We start from the raw sequence: 16,848 nt of genomic DNA, 5'->3' as shown, positions 1-16,848 counted from the left end.
AGTAACTAGGTTAATCCCAGGATGGAAGCTGTGTTGGGGGGTAGTGGTGAGAGTAGAGTACTGGGTGTATGGAATAGGTCACCAAACCATGCTGGAGCTGCTGGTTCATTGCTGAATCCTACAGCAGCAGTGCGGAGGGAGTCCTCCAGACTCTTGTGCTGCTCCACACTAATGTATATTGTGATGCTCTTGTGAGTGAAACAAGTCTTCAAATAGCCCATTGACCATCTGGTAAGATCCTGGCATCTGGGGACATTCAGTGCGACACTTTAATGAATTGAAAGTCAGTTTCATTTTCTTGATATGGAAATCTGCCAGAGTGTTTGGCAGATATGTACTTCAATCCTCTCTCACCGGCACCTGGGAGAGATCCATATACTGTAGATGCAGGGGTCCAGACTTCTTACAGGCGTATAGACTGGGATTGATGAGCAGGAGTGTCTGCATATAACTTGTAATTGTCATCAGGGTAAAAAGAAAGACACATTCATAATGCAGACTTACTGTATATTATATATCGACTGGAAAGGTAAGCACCTGGAGGCACCTGTGAATGAGTTATTTATATACTGTTCCTGTGAAAAGCAAAGGAGCTAGATACGTATTTGAACACACTTTCGGAACTGTAAAACTCAAATGTAGTCTTAACACAAGCTATTAATAAGCATCTCCGAAGACAGTAATCTGTAATAAAGAAACTAATGCAATATTAACAAACAAACAAAAGGTTTAAACTGTAAAGTATTAGAGTACAACCAAACTGAAAGTAACAACATGACACCTATGTGCTTACCGGTATAGACGGTACTTTTGTCAGTGTTTGCTATAAGTAATTAACGTTTGTTTTAATGATGACAATGAACATGCACTGTTTTGATTTAGAGGGACTTCTGGTTTGCGTGTTTTTGAGAGTCAGGCGAGGAACGCACCCCACCCCCGGGTGCGTTTATTCTGTTTATATATTTGTGAACTTCACCGGAGCGCAACAGTTTCTGTAGTAAGTCCTGAGCGCCTATGTGGTATAATGGGTGGGTTCTCTTTAACTTGGGTCTGTTGAACCGTGCCGTTGCTGCTCTGCCCGAAGCCCCTTTGTCACTGTGTATGTCTGGAGAGTTTAGTTTCGCTTAGCAACCGGACCAACCGCATTTCACGTAAGTGCACAGAGGGGAGTGGAGAGAGCAAGGAGAGATACGGAGGATTCTGCATATCCCTCGCCTATAATACTGGGAGTGAGTGTGGTTTACCTCTTTGCCACGCAAATGAGTGCTGCTGCTGCGATAGCTCCTCTAAGCAACGCTGGGATGTTTATCGTTTTTAATTGCATGGATTTTTAGACAGTTAATGACGCTACTGGTTTTTTTAGGTTCTAAAGCCATGGTAGCAAGTTTTTGGGTGTCGTTTTGTGTGGAAGCGCTTGGTTTTGCGGCTCAGGTTGAAAATGCATGTCTGGATGTAGCTGATTGGAGTAACAGTTGGTGATCAGAGAGTGGGGGAGGAGGAGAGACACTGAAAGTGGATTTTCCGTGTGTCTCTCCAGCGGCCATGTTAACCAAGAAACCCTGCGCTGCCGTCTACCCGACTGGTAAGGAAACAGAAGCCAGGGGCGAAAGAAAGCAAAGGAAATGTTAACCTGCATTGTTTTTGTCTCCAAACACACCAATCCCTAATGTGATTTGAGATAGGTGTCTGCTGCATGTGGATGTTATATTATTTCATCGTCTGCTTGCATTGGGGATCCGGGGGTATTGGAAAGGATTTGGGGGGTTCACAATTAAGATTCTTTTTTTGCATTTTTCTGTCGATAGCTTTTTTTTTTTTTGCATTTTTATAAAAATTATATATATATATATATATATATATATATATATATATATATATATATATATATATATATAAAGCCAAGAAACCCTGCATATATATATATATATATATATATATATATATATATATATATATATATATATATATATATATATATATATATATATATATATAATTTCAATATAGGGTTTAGTTGGATTATACTACTTTTCATAAAATGCATTTTGCCTTTTCCTAAGGAGGGTGTTCTGTAGTATTGTTTTTTCTTTCTTCCTCAAACATGTTGAGACGGGATCAGCTGAGAGACTGAACCCCTCCAGCCCAGTGTTTTGGCCAGTGTTGGCTGAGCTGTATACTCAGAATGTAAACCCTACAGTCTGTGCTGTACGCTTACCATTCGCCGGTACTTGGACCTACATGACCTTAGTGACTTCAGTATACAAATGTAGGTGTCAGCATTTATTGTACATAGTAAATGAGTACGGTATTTATGGTGTTCTTGTTTTCTTCTTGCTGGGCATTGAGTCGCCGCAGGCAAAGGGGGTGAGGGCGATTGCCAGTTGCAGTCGGCCGGGACCAGTGCAGGGGGTCTACTGACTGGACCAGGGACCGACCCGCAGTTGTCCGTCGCGTTGCCGCCTCTCCGGAACACCTGCACGCTCTCGGTAAGGCCACCTCTGCACGGGGGAACTTGGGAAAATTACTGTGTTAATTTGCAAACAATAATATTAGGAACGTGCAGATAATAATACTAACATGGGATCCACTTTGTATTTACTAAGCTGTCTTTTATTTATTTAACTCTTCGCTGAATGAATCAAATTTGCAAAGCTGGTGTCATTAATGCAGAATACTGTACTGTGTACTACAACCTTTTAATAATAATACTTAAACACTGTGGTTGCTAAGGAGATATAAATAGCCCGATGTGTTACTTACTTTAATGTACCGGTACTGTAATTGTAACCATCCCTACAACAAGGTCACACGAAAGAATGTAACGAGAGCGAAAGCAATGGGCCAGGCGACACTGTTCAGAACAATAGACTGACATGTAAAGGTAAGAGGCGGTGCTGGGGGACACATGACCTGTTCTAATAGTAAACTACCGGTCTTTTTTTAATGTGGTATAATTATACAATTATTGTGCAGAAAATAATCAAAGCATATTTTACTTGACAGTGTACCCTTTCTTATAAATAACTAAACACCCGTTTTGAGTTTTTGATTCTATACCAAAAATATCAAAGGTTATGGGGTTGGGGGTGGTTGGGGTTGGGAGCCGGTGTCTTCTGTGTTTGAAGGCCGGAACAGCTGTAGCAGAATTAATTTTCAGCCCTTTTAAAGAAACACACCTGAAATTAAACAAGTGTAAATGTTGCATGTTGTGCAGAGATTTGCAATGCGCATAACGATAAGTGCTGATAAATACATTATGTACAAAAAAAAAGCCTATTGCCCGGTCCCTGCTAAACAGATTATAGTGAATACAAATACGCTGTCCGTGCTGTGCTCCACTGCACACTGTCCACCTGCCAATACTGTAATATGCATTGCGTTTGGAATGGTGTGAACTATTATAGATGCGTGCTTGCTTTTCATATTGGTGCTGAATATCAAAAGTGTGTTCCGACTCACTGTCTCTGTCCGTTTTAACCCAACTTATTTCAAACGTGTTTCCATCATAAAATTAAACACTTTTCTGCTGTTATCCGACAGGTGGGATGAGTGCGATGGAGGTGGCGGAATAACTATTCAGTATTTAAATGAGAGACCTACATGTTAATGACGCAAATCGTTTCAGGATTTCAATCAGTGGGCAGGTGGGATTGAAAGGTAATAAAGGCGGAGCAAAACAAAACAGGCGTGTGTTTCAGGAGATATGGAGGAACAAGAGACGGTACATTCAATAAAGCAAGTGCGTCAGGACAGAGAGAAAAAAAATAGAGCGTTCATCTTAATGTAGCCTCATTTCTGTAAATGTAGTTAATGTACCCGGTTATGGCGGATACATCTACAAATACATCGACATTTGTTTATTTATTCGTTTATGTGTTTGTTTTTCATTTTGGAGTACAATGTCCTCTATACCTGGTTGCACTTCGTGAAAATGAATAACATGCAAGTGAATAATAGGATATCATACAAACAATCTGTGGCAAAGAATGACACGGCTGCAAGTGATACTGGCAATGCATGACCCCTCGGGGTGCCTGACCCTAAATCCTCTAAGTTCATCCCATAAATACAATAAGGTAGCTTTATCCATTCGATATCCCCGATGTCTCCAAACAGGTGGCCCTTTGACGAGACACCGGTGGGGTCTACTTTCGAGTGCGTTTCCATACGGGGGGGGGTTGCAGCTACATTATCCCTTTCATCCTCTAAAATGGCAGCAATCCCTGGCAGCACATTGGGCACCATCACCATTAGTACAGTTAGAGTGACTCCACCCACAGCAGACCCTTTTTATTGTAGTACGGAGCCTGTTTAGATTCCCCTCCTTTAGGACTCTTTGAAACAGGTGGAACCACTTTAGATGGAAAATACAAAATCCGACCACATCAACCCTTTTGATTTTTGCACGGGTATGTTAATTAGGTACCCACTTAATTTGCATAATTCTTCATAGTTTCGGAATTGGGGTTTTGCGACTGTTCTCATCCTTCCTGGCCTTTTTTGATTTTTGCTCGAAACACAAAAAACGGTCGAAAGTTAAAACGCCACAAATAACATTTTTTTTAAACAAATTATATTCTGGATTATTGTGCTGTTGTAAATATAGTGTTCATTCATAGTGCTGGCATCCACCCAAAATGGTTTAGATTAATATTTAATAGACCAGTAAAGGTCTATTGTACAACCTGGCTTGCTTGTTGCGTCTCTGCTGGATAGTCCTTATATCTGCCCTCAGTTGGGAGATGATTTTTATGAGTTATATAGCTTCAGCCACTCATGATGCAATCCTACAATTCATCAGTTTGGAATTTCCAATTATGTTTTTTCTCCTCACCGCAGCGAGTCCCCACACAGCACAGACGTTCTGAGGGTGTGTGAGCGTCCTCCGATCTCACGAGCCTAAAGCCAGATTCGTTTTTACACTGTGCAATCCAGAGCAGAGGTGGGCGGGCTACCGATGTCGTAGAACAGAGATCAGCCCTGCTTTTTATCCACTCTTAATGTGCTCGGTGTCTGGCCAGTGGGGTTCGCTGTTGCACGATGAGGAGAAGGAGCCCCTGCCGGTTTCCCATCCCCCACCCCGGGAGTGTCACAGCCAATGTGACGCCCCCTTCGGAGTCCCCAGCAAAGTTCAGCCTTTGCACAGCCCAGATGCGAACTGACGCCGTCCAGGCTGTGTGACTCATCCTGCTCTCCCAGCGGCAGCGCTTTAACTGGATGAGCCCCTTGGTAAACCTTTTTTTTTGTGATGTTCTTTTTAGGAGGTAATGACTAAAAGCTGTATAGACTCATGTGAGTCTAATTACTGGTTGGATAAAACTTGTGATATGTTTGAGACCCAATTTCTGGCCTCTGCTTTTTATTATCAAGCTCCAAAAGGTAGTTCTAAAAATCAATTTCAGCAGGAATGTTTTCTGTGAACTGCTCTGATGGTGCAGGGCCACACAGGGGTCTTGGCAAGCATTGGCACCCTGGTATCATCTGATGAAGGACAAGTGGTGTGGAACGCACTGATGCAAAGCGGGGTCTCCCAAGTATAGCTGTGGAGTAGTGGGCAGCAGTGTGGGGTAGTGGTTGGGGCTCTGGACTCCTGACCCTTGTGGGGGACACTGCTGCTGTACCCTTGAGCAAGGTACTTTACCTAGATTGCTCCAGTAAAAACCCAACTGTATAAATGGGTAATTGTATGTAAAAAATAATGTGATATCTGTATAATGTGAAATAATGTATAATATGTATAATGTGATAAGTCGCCCTGGATAAGGGTGTCTGCTAAGAAATAAATAATAATAATAATAATAATAATAATAATAATAATAATAGCTCACACTGAGCAGCTGAGATGCAGCCGTTTATCAGGGTTAGGATTAGAAACAACGGAGAGCTTCAGGTTTGGCTTGATTGATTTTAATCATTTTTTAAATCCAGTTTTCATTTTAACACCTGTCTCGTCAGGGTTCACGTGACCAGTAAAGGTGTAGCAAGCCTGGTAGTACGAGGTCATGAATGAATTCTCGACCCCTAGTCCCCACTGTCACTCATCCTCTTTGTGCATTTCACTTACCCAGGATCCAATACTGTTTTTGCCAAGCTCCTCTGCTTTACTGATATTGTACGAAAGATTAATACTTTTTTAATATATTTTAGGAACCTTTTTTTAAATACCTGACTGCAAATGGGGCAGTGAAATGGGTACCGAGAGTAGGAAACTGGATAAAGCCTTTGTATACCTATTAATCTTCTCCATAATCCGTACCTTAATTACTCCAAACAGTGACTCGCAATACAAAATCCATGTGGCCCCAGCATCTTGTCTGTCTATCAACTAATCAGTGAAGTGGCTCAACACGGAGTAGATTCTGACATCTGACAAAATCAGTCTGAGATTGTGTGCTTGAAGGCATTGAAAAGGCTTTCTGTAATTGACCTTTTTAATTTAAGTAATTTACAGTAAATCCCCAGTCACCGAAACAGAAGAAATGTATTTAACCCCTTCAGGTACACAAGGAATTGAGTGGCTGTTCAAACAGTTTCTAATTAAAATACATTTGAGAGCGACTCGAGTATCGTGAGGAGGAAACTGACAATGTGGATGATCAGATCCAACCTGTCAGTAAATATTAAACCTTGTTTCATGCACCTCATTGCAAAAATAAGAAAGGTAGCATTGTTTTATTTGTGGGACATGACTTTTGTACCTTAAAGGGTTAACAGTGAAGCTCGACTTACAAAATTATAAACAAGCCCAAAATTGATCACACCATAAAAGTCTTGCCTGGTATTCATGAGGAAATGAATGGTGCTGTACATTGGTTGATGGCTTTCTGGTTTGGTAACTCCTGTGCCACCAATGACAAACAAACACTCTGTCCAAGCTTCAGCAAATTGAAAGAGAACACTTGTATCTGTCTTGTATAGCGACTGTCAGATGTAGGAGAAAGTAATGAGTCTCATGATCTGGAGAATGATCTCATTCTCCAGCTGATTGTAGCAGGTATTGTTATCCACTGCATTTTTACATACATTTAATTTCATTTCATTTTGAAGACACTTGGTATGGCTCTAACTTGCCATAAGCTATGAAGGCATCATGGTTACCCACCTTTTCACAACAGGCTAATGAAGGCTTTATCTTCAGAAGCAATTGCCACGCGTTTAACAGTCCCCATTATCACTGTGTTGTTAAACCCAGGTATAATCCCCTACCTTCTCACCGTATTGATACCTGGCTAACTATTGACGGTAGCTGGGCCCATTTCTTTAAGTGCTTCCCCTTTTAGCTGACATTTTCTATTCATTTGATCTTTTGTATTCCAGGTTCAATAGCTTAGCTTTAGCCCATATAGATGCTGCATGATTAGTCTGGGGAAGAGCATTGGGAACAAAATCCATTTATGCTTTGCATTTATTAAAGCACACATTGCATATCACATAGAAATAAATACAGACACATACACACACACACTCACAATGTGCTCATACACGTGGGTGAATAAACACATGGTTGGTGTTTGTTAATATTGCACAGGGAAGGAATTGGGCTGCGCTGTACAGTGTAGGCCAATTCATTCCATATGCAATATCTTTTCACAGGATTTTTCCGTATAGAATTAAATGCTTTACACGTGTAGCCTTTTACACAAATACATGTTTCTAGTCATGTTATATATTAAAAAATAAACAACTAAATAAACGATGGAGGGATAGCTTTTCCAATTCGATTTTTAACATGTTTAAGCACCTGGTTCTTTTTATCTTTCTTCTCTCTAATGGAAAGTAAATAGATAAGTTGCGGGGTTAACAAGCAGCTCAGGAAGTGTTCAAGCATGAGGGCAGTGGGAGTGAAAACAAAGCCTTCAATTACATTCATGTTTCCTGGAGGAACGAACACTAAAGGCTGAAGCAGCTCTCTGATAGCTTGCTGCTGATGTGGGAGAATAAAAACGTATCAAATCAGGATGGTGTATGAAAAAAAAAAAAACTTGAACTTGAAGCAGCAGTTAACCAAATGGGTGTTTTTATTCCCAAAGCCTAAGAGATTGGGTAAACAACATGCATACACAGCACATTAGAGAAGGAAATGGATTTGAAGTGGAAGTGGGAGAAAAAGAAGTGCAGGATTAGAGGGTTTCTGTTTCACTCGGGGATCTGATGCACTGTTAAAAAGCTCCATACCGAATTTTGTGATGGCGGGGGGGGGGGGGGGGGGGGATACATAAATAATTAAATAAGTAATAAATGGAGTCTTAAAATAGCACATTCATTATAAAGGATCAGACCAGGTAATTTGAAGTCCTTCATATAAATCAGCTTTGTACTTCAATATTTGAATCCATGCTTAATCCATGTGGATTTTTAGCATCTAATATCTGCAAATGTAAAAAACAAAAAAATAATGTTATCCAGTATTTTAAAACAGGAACAGTAACACTAGTGCATGGTTTGTGTTTTAATGGCAAAATATATTGATGCTCTTTTTATTTAGTGGGAATCAAGAGCTTACACACTTAGTAAAATGATATAAATAATGCATGCTAATGGGTTTGTTTTTTTCTTGTGTTCCTTCAGGTCGGAGGCAATAAACACACAATGAACGACCACCTGCACATCGGTACCCACCAGCAGATCCACGTCCAGCAACTTTTTGAGGAAAACAGCAACAAGCGGACGGTTTTAACAGCCCAGCCCAACGGCCTCACTCCGGTGGGCAAAACCGGCTTGCCATCAGTGCAGGACAGGCAGCTGGACAGTGCCCACCGCCGCCAGGGCAGCTCCAGCTCCCTCAAGTCCTCCGACGGGACAGGGAGGACGAAAGCCTCGCCCATGGCACCTGAACAGGCCATGAAGCAATACATGCCCAAGCTGACGGTGTTCGAGCACCATGAGATCTTCAACTACCCCGAGATCTACTTTTTGGGTCCAAACGCCAAGAAGAGGCTGGGCGTGATCGGGGGCTCCAACAATGGCGGCTACGACGACGACCAGGGCTCCTATATCCACGTGCCCCACGACCACCTCGCGTACCGCTATGAGGTGCTCAAGATTATTGGCAAGGGCAGCTTTGGCCAGGTGGTGAAGGCCTACGACCACAAGGCGCACCAGCACGTGGCCCTCAAGATGGTGCGCAACGAGAAGCGCTTCCACAGACAGGCGGCGGAGGAGATCCGCATCCTGGAGCACCTGCGCAAGCAGGACAAGGACGGATCCATGAACGTCATCCACATGCTGGAGCACTTCACATTCCGCAGCCACATCTGCATGACCTTCGAGCTGCTGAGCATGAACCTGTATGAGCTCATCAAGAAGAACAAGTTCCAGGGCTTCAGCCTGCCGCTGGTGCGCAAATTCGCCCACTCTATCCTGCAGTGCCTGGACGCCCTGCACAAAAACAAAATCATCCACTGTGACTTGAAACCCGAGAACATCCTGCTGAAACAGCAGGGCAGGAGCGGGATCAAGGTGATCGACTTCGGCTCCAGCTGCTACGAGCACCAGCGGGTCTACACCTACATACAGTCTCGCTTTTACCGGGCGCCGGAAGTGATCCTCGGCTCCAGGTACGGCATGCCCATCGACATGTGGAGCCTGGGCTGTATACTGGCAGAGCTGCTGACGGGTTACCCTCTCTTACCGGGAGAAGATGAAGGGGACCAACTGGCATGCATGATAGAACTGCTCGGTATGCCAACACAGAAGCTTCTAGATTCATCCAAAAGAGCCAAAAATTTTGTCAGCTCCAAGGGTTACCCCCGGTACTGCACTGTCACGAGCTTGCCGGATGGCTCCACGGTTCTGAACGGTGGGCGCTCGCGCAGGGGGAAACTCAGGGGCCCGCCAGGGAGCAAGGAGTGTGTGACGGCTCTGAAGGGCTGCGACGACCCCCTGTTCCTGGACTTTCTGAAACAGTGTTTGGAATGGGATCCCTCTCTCCGCATGACACCCAGCCAGGCCTTAAGACACCCTTGGCTGAGGAGACGCTTGCCAAAACCCCCGACCGGGGAGAAGAGCGCCACCAAGCGGATCACGGAGAGCACTGGTGCTATTACATCCATTTCCAAATTACCTCCAACTTCAGGATCCGCCTCCTCTAAGTTAAGGACTAATTTGGCACAAATCACCGATGCCAATGGGAATATCCAACAGAGGACAGTGTTGCCAAAGTTAGTCAGCTGAGATGGAGTCCGATCCGTCACAACGGGAATCTAATTATTATTATTCTTTTTACCTTCTTTTTATTATATATATATATATATATATATATATAAAAAAATAATAACCACAATGCTGAGCCTTATTCAAGTGCAGGATTGAAAAGTTTTGGGTTTGGATATTTGTTTGCTTAATCACTACATGACTTTTTTATTTTTTTTTATTTTTTACATTTAAAAAAAATATTTATTGTAGAAGGGGAAAAAAATGACTGAGGAGAATGCTCTAGGTTTTCTTTGTCTCAAAACTGAGTGCACTGTTGCAGGGTGTCAGCATCCCACACAGTCCTGCCTAATACTCTATCAAGCCCATGTTTAGCTTTGGTATCTTCTGTAACGTTTTAGTGTTGTACAGGCCGCCATGGAGCTGTTCTACAAAAATCTAGTGTTTTAAGTGAAAGAAGCCCGTGTTCCACCCCAGCTCAGGTCTACAGCTAGTTCCAATCAGGGTTAAACACAGGGATCAGCCGTGTCGTGTCCTCAGTGGCTTTTTATAGTCGAGACTCACAGTACATGAGACAACTGGCAGAAATAGAAACCAAGATCAAGGGGATTCAAAACAGATATACAGTGAAAGTGGGAAAAGGGAAGGCGAAAAGATTCAAGGATGCTGAAATGGATGCTTAATAAGAGAGAGAGAGAGAAATAAATGCAAAAAGTATTTTTAAAATAAAGTATGTTTACATGACATATTTTTTATGTGCCTCCAATGCTCTAAACATTCCTGTTAAACATATAGAAGAAAGAAAGGGAGAGAGGAAACAGACAGCGAATGAAAACGAGCGAGTCACAGATCTAGTTGTATCTGTATCTGAATGCCCCGTTGTGTTAATTGGTACAGGTGCAGTATGGAATTGTGTTAGTTGGCACAGTGACTCGCTAGCTGACTGTCTTTTGGAACAGGTAAAAGAACAGAGCTAACCCACTTTCCCCAGAGCGGCATTTTGTATAAATGTAAACCCTTTGGTGCTTTACCTTTTTTTGTAAGGTATTTTTAAATTTCATTTTTTAAAACCATAACTTGAAGTGCAGGGTACACACAACAAGAGTAAACAGGAACATTGAGATTGGCTTGGCTTGGCTGCTGTGCTTGAATCACTATAGCAATAGCTGGAAACTGTCCAACACACACTGGAGATCCACTGCAAGTCAGGAGCTAGTGGCTGGTTAAAGAGTTAGGGCGCTGGCATGTTGAAGTAGGAATTTGAATGTTTTGTTTCGAGAGGATTTCTAGAGGGCCTCACAAATATATTGTATTCAACTGTATGGAATACTTTTGAATGTTGTGATTAAATAACCGAGTGTGCCGGGTCAGAGAGGATCAGTTAAGGAGAAAAAGCTATAGAGTGTAGCATTGTGAAATATCGTCACAAGTAGATTGTAGCATTTTTAAAAGAGCAATATGCAGAAGGTACCTCAGCGGGCTTGTAAATATTGGGCTGGAGAGCTGAAATAATTTATAGCATTAAATATCTCGTGAGGCCACAACTTGTTACTTTAGTTTAGAGAAACTGACACCCTTTTATAGCCTCAAAAAAGGGGTTCAACCCCAGGATTTCAGTTGTATAAAGAAGCGAGTGCTGAGCATTTGAATGATTCCTTCATACGCTTTTAAACAGTCTCAGTATTGTAATGAAAACAGTACACAATAATATATTGCTTCTGGATAAAATCCAGGTCATTTTTAAACCACCATTTGCACATATTGAATGGATAAAAGTCACAGTACCATTTGTTGGAGAAGGACTACTAGTTTTTTTATAATTGTATTTTAATTACAATTTGAATGTGCCAGTGTCCAATTTTAAAAGAAAAGGAAGAAAAATGAGAAATCATTAATAAAAACGCTTCTGGAAACACTTTATAAAGTCCTGAATGTGTCTCGTCATCCTAGCAACCAGCAGGACCCCCCCACACTCCCGTATCATCCGATTGTTGTGTGGCACGGCTTGCTGGAACCCATCTATTATTTAACAAGGGCTCTGGACATGGAAGCGACTTGCAGTCTGACAGGTTGTGCCTCCATGTTGCTATTCAACACAGCACTCCAAATGCCCTGTGTCATTTTGGCAAGCAGACCAGCTTGGATACCTTCATCAACTGGGTGTTGAGAGTCCCTTTGAAACCTAGCTAAAGAATGACTCTCAAAACCTTTTTTTTTTTTTTTTTTGAATGTCTAAACAACAGTGGATATAAATTGTGCCCTTAGTGTTTAAAACAATGTGCCTTTTGTTATCAATGCCATGTTGTAGGTTTTATTGGTTTTTTTTTACCAGCAGTTCATCCCTTTAACCCATTGAATCAATACAAGAGCAGGGAAGGTTCCTACTGCAGAGCAGTTTCACCCATTCCAGGTTTTACTACGAGCTTGACTAGCCACAGAGTATAGGTAACACGCTTGGGTGTGTTTGGTTAGATTCGTATAAAACCAGGAGTGGCTCAAATGGCTATGCAATAGGAGTCTTTTTTTCCATCCCTGTTGAGAGAAGCTTTTTTCATGAGGTGAACTGGGCTGCTCTCCTCCCAAGACTTCTCATAACCAGCCCAGAAAGCAGATCTTAAAAGCGATGTCTGTTTTACTCAAAGAGGTGAAAGGATTGCCTTGTCAGTGCAGTTTTTGTTTTGGTCTTAACATCAAACTTTAAAAAAAAAAATGTTTTGTTTAAATGGTAAAGGCACGACAGAATACAATATGAAATAAAAATACACTACTTTCAACAAAAAAAAAATAATAAATTACCTCAGAAATCGTTGTGTGATAATGTATTGCATGGAAACCCAGGGCATTTGGTATGAACAGCTCCATTTAGAAAAGTATTGTAAACTTTTGTCCCAACTTTTGGTCCATATGACAAACTTCATAAATGAAACTGTTATAAAATAAAATAGTCATGTAGCATAATTTTAACTGCAGTTCTTTGACGGTGTTGGATGTATCCAGCATATACCCTTTTGCCTCTGATCTACAGTCCACGGTTAGTTCTACTGCCCTATGTTGCACCATGGTAGCAGCTTCTTCATGGAAACAGCAAGGTGGTAAAGATCACAGTTTTGGAGGCTTGTACATTTTGCTACTTCCTGTCAAAACTTAGTTGTGGTTCCTGGGCTCAGTTGCTGCCTATGTAATGTCAACGGCAGTGGCTTCAGTCTTTTTTTTTCTTTTGTAAATCGAGCACCAGATTAGACACATGTTTTTTATTATGCTGCAAGGCTGTGTACTGTACAGATGTGAAAGTTTATTGTGGATTGAATGTGGACGTGTACATATGTATGTAATAATCTTTTTTGTGGGATGCTGCTGTTGCCACTTGACATTTTAAACATGTTGTAGTGGATTTTTAATCCTAGTGGCCAGTTTTATGATACTGTATGTATTGTACAGCTGATGACAGAAGTATGAACTTTTCTAGTGATCATTTGTTAATTTTACTGTTGTGGCCAGAAAATTATTTCAAATAAATAATATAAACACAAAGTTTTATTGTCCCTCTTTTTTTACAAGTGCAAAAGTTTTTTTCGTTTTTTTTTGTTAAACTATAAAAGGAGTCATTTTAAAATGCAGTAATCCGTCGCATATCCGCCCTCACTGTTTATCTGCCATGATCAACCTCTTCAGCAACGTTAGTTTATTATTGAACAGAGAAGATTAGTTCAGATATTGTAGATCCTACCAACGTTTTCATACACTGTGTTGTATGTGATCCGTGCACTCCCATTGCTGGTAGAGTCACGTGAGTTGTTCATTGTGTTGACTTGATATGTAAATAAGTCCTGTTTGCCTGCGGGGCGTATCAACTTCAGCCTCCATCTCAATCGCATGCCTGTCACATCCACACGGCTACCCTGTCACAAGCATTAATACCCTGTATCTTTCTACACAACGGATTTAGTGGAGCTCCCTAATAAAAGCTGAATCTTAAAACAATAATTGTGTGAATATAGTAATTGTTACAGCTGTTTAATGGTATTTAAAACAGGATTCATTCATCCTGACTTTTTACATATCCACCCTTACTCTGGTCCCACTGCAGTCGGTATGTGACGGATTACTGTACTGGGCTTGTTCAACTCTTTTATGCATTAAATTTTTTTTAAATGGCTGAAAAAAGTAGTTTTGGACACATAATAAATATATGTTTCGTTGAAATAAAAATAAAAAATACATTGCTTTATATGGAGAAAAACTTGGATCCTCATGAGACTATCGTGCATTTGTGTTTTCCACATGTCCCCATACAAAGACAAGAATTGTTTTTTTTTGTATGTCTCCATATGAGGTCGCAGTGCATGAAAGGGTTAAGAGACAGACATTAGAATGGTTTTTTTTGAGTTGCTACAGGGAATTCCTGAAGAAGTCAAAAGGAAACATTCACCTTCTCCATGAGTTCATCAAGGGCTGTTCAAGACGCCGCACCCAGAGGCATTGAGCCTTCAAGAGAAGAACCCTGCAGGCTCTGTAGAAGCACAGCGTCCGAGCCGTTCACACCGAGGGTATCTGTAGAAGCACAGCGTCCGAGCCGTTCACACCGAGGGTATCTGTAGAAGCACAGCGTCCGAGCCGTTCACACTGAGGGTATCTAGAAGCACTGCGTCCGAGCCGTTCACACCGAGGGTATCTGTAGAAGCACAGCGTCCGAGCCGTTCACACCGAGGGTATCTAGAAGCACAGCGTCCGAGCCATTCACACCGAGGGTATCTGTAGAAGCACAGCGTCAGAGCCGTTCACACCGAGGGTATCTAGAAGCACAGCGTCCGAGCCGTTCACACCGAGGGTATCTGTAGAAGCACAGCGTCAGAGCCGTTCACACCGAGGGTATCTAGAAGCACAGCGTCCGAGCCGTTCACACCGAGGGTATCTGTAGAAGCACAGCGTCCGAGCCGTTCACACCGAGGGTATCTGTAGAAGCACAGCGTCAGAGCCGTTCACACCGAGGGTATCTAGAAGTACAGCGTCCGAGCCGTTCACACCAAGGCTATCTGTAGAAGCACAGCGTCCGTGCCGTTCACACCGAGGGTATCTGTAGAAGCACAGCGTCCGTGCCGTTCACACCGAGGGTATATGTAGAAGCACAGCGTCCGAGCCGTTCACACCGAGGGTATCTGTAGAAGCACAGCGTCCGAGCCGTTCACACTGAGGGTATCTGTAGAAGCACAGCGTCCGAGCCGTTCACACCGAGGGTATCTGTAGAAGCACAGCGTCCGAGCCGTTCACACTGAGGGTATCTGTAGAAGCACAGCGTCCGAGCCGTTCACACCGAGGGTATCTGTAGAAGCACAGCGTCCGAGCCATTCACACTGAGGGTATCTAGAAGCACAGCATCCGAGCCGTTCACACCGAGGGTCTCTAGAAGCACAGCGTCCAAACAGTTAACACCAAGGGTATCTCTTAGTAAGGGTATTTCAGAGTTCTGTAAATTATGTTCTCGCTAGTTCACTGATTCATCTGGTTTACTGATTCACAACACAGCCCGTGCCACGTTGCACATACTCGAAAGGCACTGGAGTTTAACATGCACACGTTTTTGATGCTTTAAAAGTTACTTGATGTATATATCTGAAGAGATTTGTCATTTTGAAAGGAACAACAACAATTGTCTCATCTCATCATTGTCTTTGAATAATAATTGCATTTTTCAATTCCTTCAGTGTGCGACAAAAAAACTAAAACATTTGATGTTCATGTACAGTGGCTCTCAAAAGTATTCACCCCCCTTGGACTTTTCCACATTTTATTGTGTTACAACATGGAATTAAAATGGATTTAATTAGGAGTTTTTGCCACTGATCAACACAAAAAAAGTCCATAATGTCAAAGTGAAAAATAAAATCTACAAATTGTTCTAAATTAATTACAAATACAAAACAGAAAATAATTGATTGCATAAGTATTCACCCCCTTGAGTCAATATTTGGTAGAGGCACCTTTGGCAGCAATTACAGCCATGAGTCTATTTGGATAAGTTTCTACCAGCTTTGCACATCTGGACACTGCAATTTTTGCCCATTCTTCTTTGCAAAATTGCTCAAGCTCCGTCAAGTTGGATGGGGACCTTTGGTGGACAGCAATTTTCAACTCTTTCCACATATTCTCAATTGGATTGAGGTACAGGCTTTCACTGGGCCACTCCAGGACATTGACCTTTTTGTTTTTAAGCCACTCCAGTGTGGCATTGGCTGTATGTTTGGGGTCATTGTCCTGCTGGAAGCTGAATCTTCTCCCAAGTCCCAGGTCTCTTGCAGACTTCAGCAGGTTTTCCTCCAGGATTTCTCTGTACTTTGCTGCATCCATTTTGCCCTCTATCCTCACAAGCATCCCCATAGCATGATGCTGCCACCACCATGCTTTACAGTAGGGCTGGTGTTCTCAGGATGATGTGCGGTGTTAGGCTTGCGCCAAACATAGCACTTAGCGTTGAGGCCAAAAAGCTCTATTTTGGTCCCATCAGTCCATAGAATCTTCTTCCACTTGGTCTCAGAGTCTCCCACATGCCTTCTGGCAAACCGAGATTTGATGTGAGTTTTTTTCAACAATGACTTTCTTTTTGCCACTCTCCCATTAAGGCCAGTTTTGTGAAACACCCGGGCTATTGTTGCCGTATGCACAGTGTCTCCCAGCTCAGCTGTGGAAGACTGTGACTCC

The 16,848-nt window shown here is 42.3% G+C and overlaps 1 protein-coding gene across 2 annotated transcripts; it reads left to right on the top strand.

Annotated features, from left to right (window-relative positions):
- The first annotated feature begins 998 nt into the window (after positions 1 to 998).
- LOC117416161 (dual specificity tyrosine-phosphorylation-regulated kinase 2) lies at positions 999 to 13,683 on the top strand. 2 transcript variants are annotated; one of them, XM_034027233.3, is made up of 3 exons: positions 999 to 1,582; positions 2,347 to 2,486; positions 8,569 to 13,683. In XM_034027233.3, exons 1-3 carry the CDS (start codon positions 1,543 to 1,545, stop codon positions 10,171 to 10,173), a joined length of 1,785 nt encoding a protein of 594 aa, XP_033883124.2. In that variant the 5' UTR covers positions 999 to 1,542; the 3' UTR covers positions 10,174 to 13,683. The 2 variants fall into 2 exon arrangements, with proteins under 2 accessions (XP_033883124.2, XP_058883653.1); XM_059027670.1 differs by having other exon boundaries at positions 1,073 to 1,229.
- Positions 13,684 to 16,848: the final 3,165 nt, after the last annotated feature.

This window comes from Acipenser ruthenus, chromosome 7, assembly GCF_902713425.1.
Source record: "Acipenser ruthenus chromosome 7, fAciRut3.2 maternal haplotype, whole genome shotgun sequence".
Classification (NCBI taxonomy): domain Eukaryota; kingdom Metazoa; phylum Chordata; class Actinopteri; order Acipenseriformes; family Acipenseridae; genus Acipenser; species Acipenser ruthenus.
The sequence above is the reverse complement of the archived record's forward strand: the minus strand, read 5'-3'. Positions and strand labels throughout refer to the sequence as shown.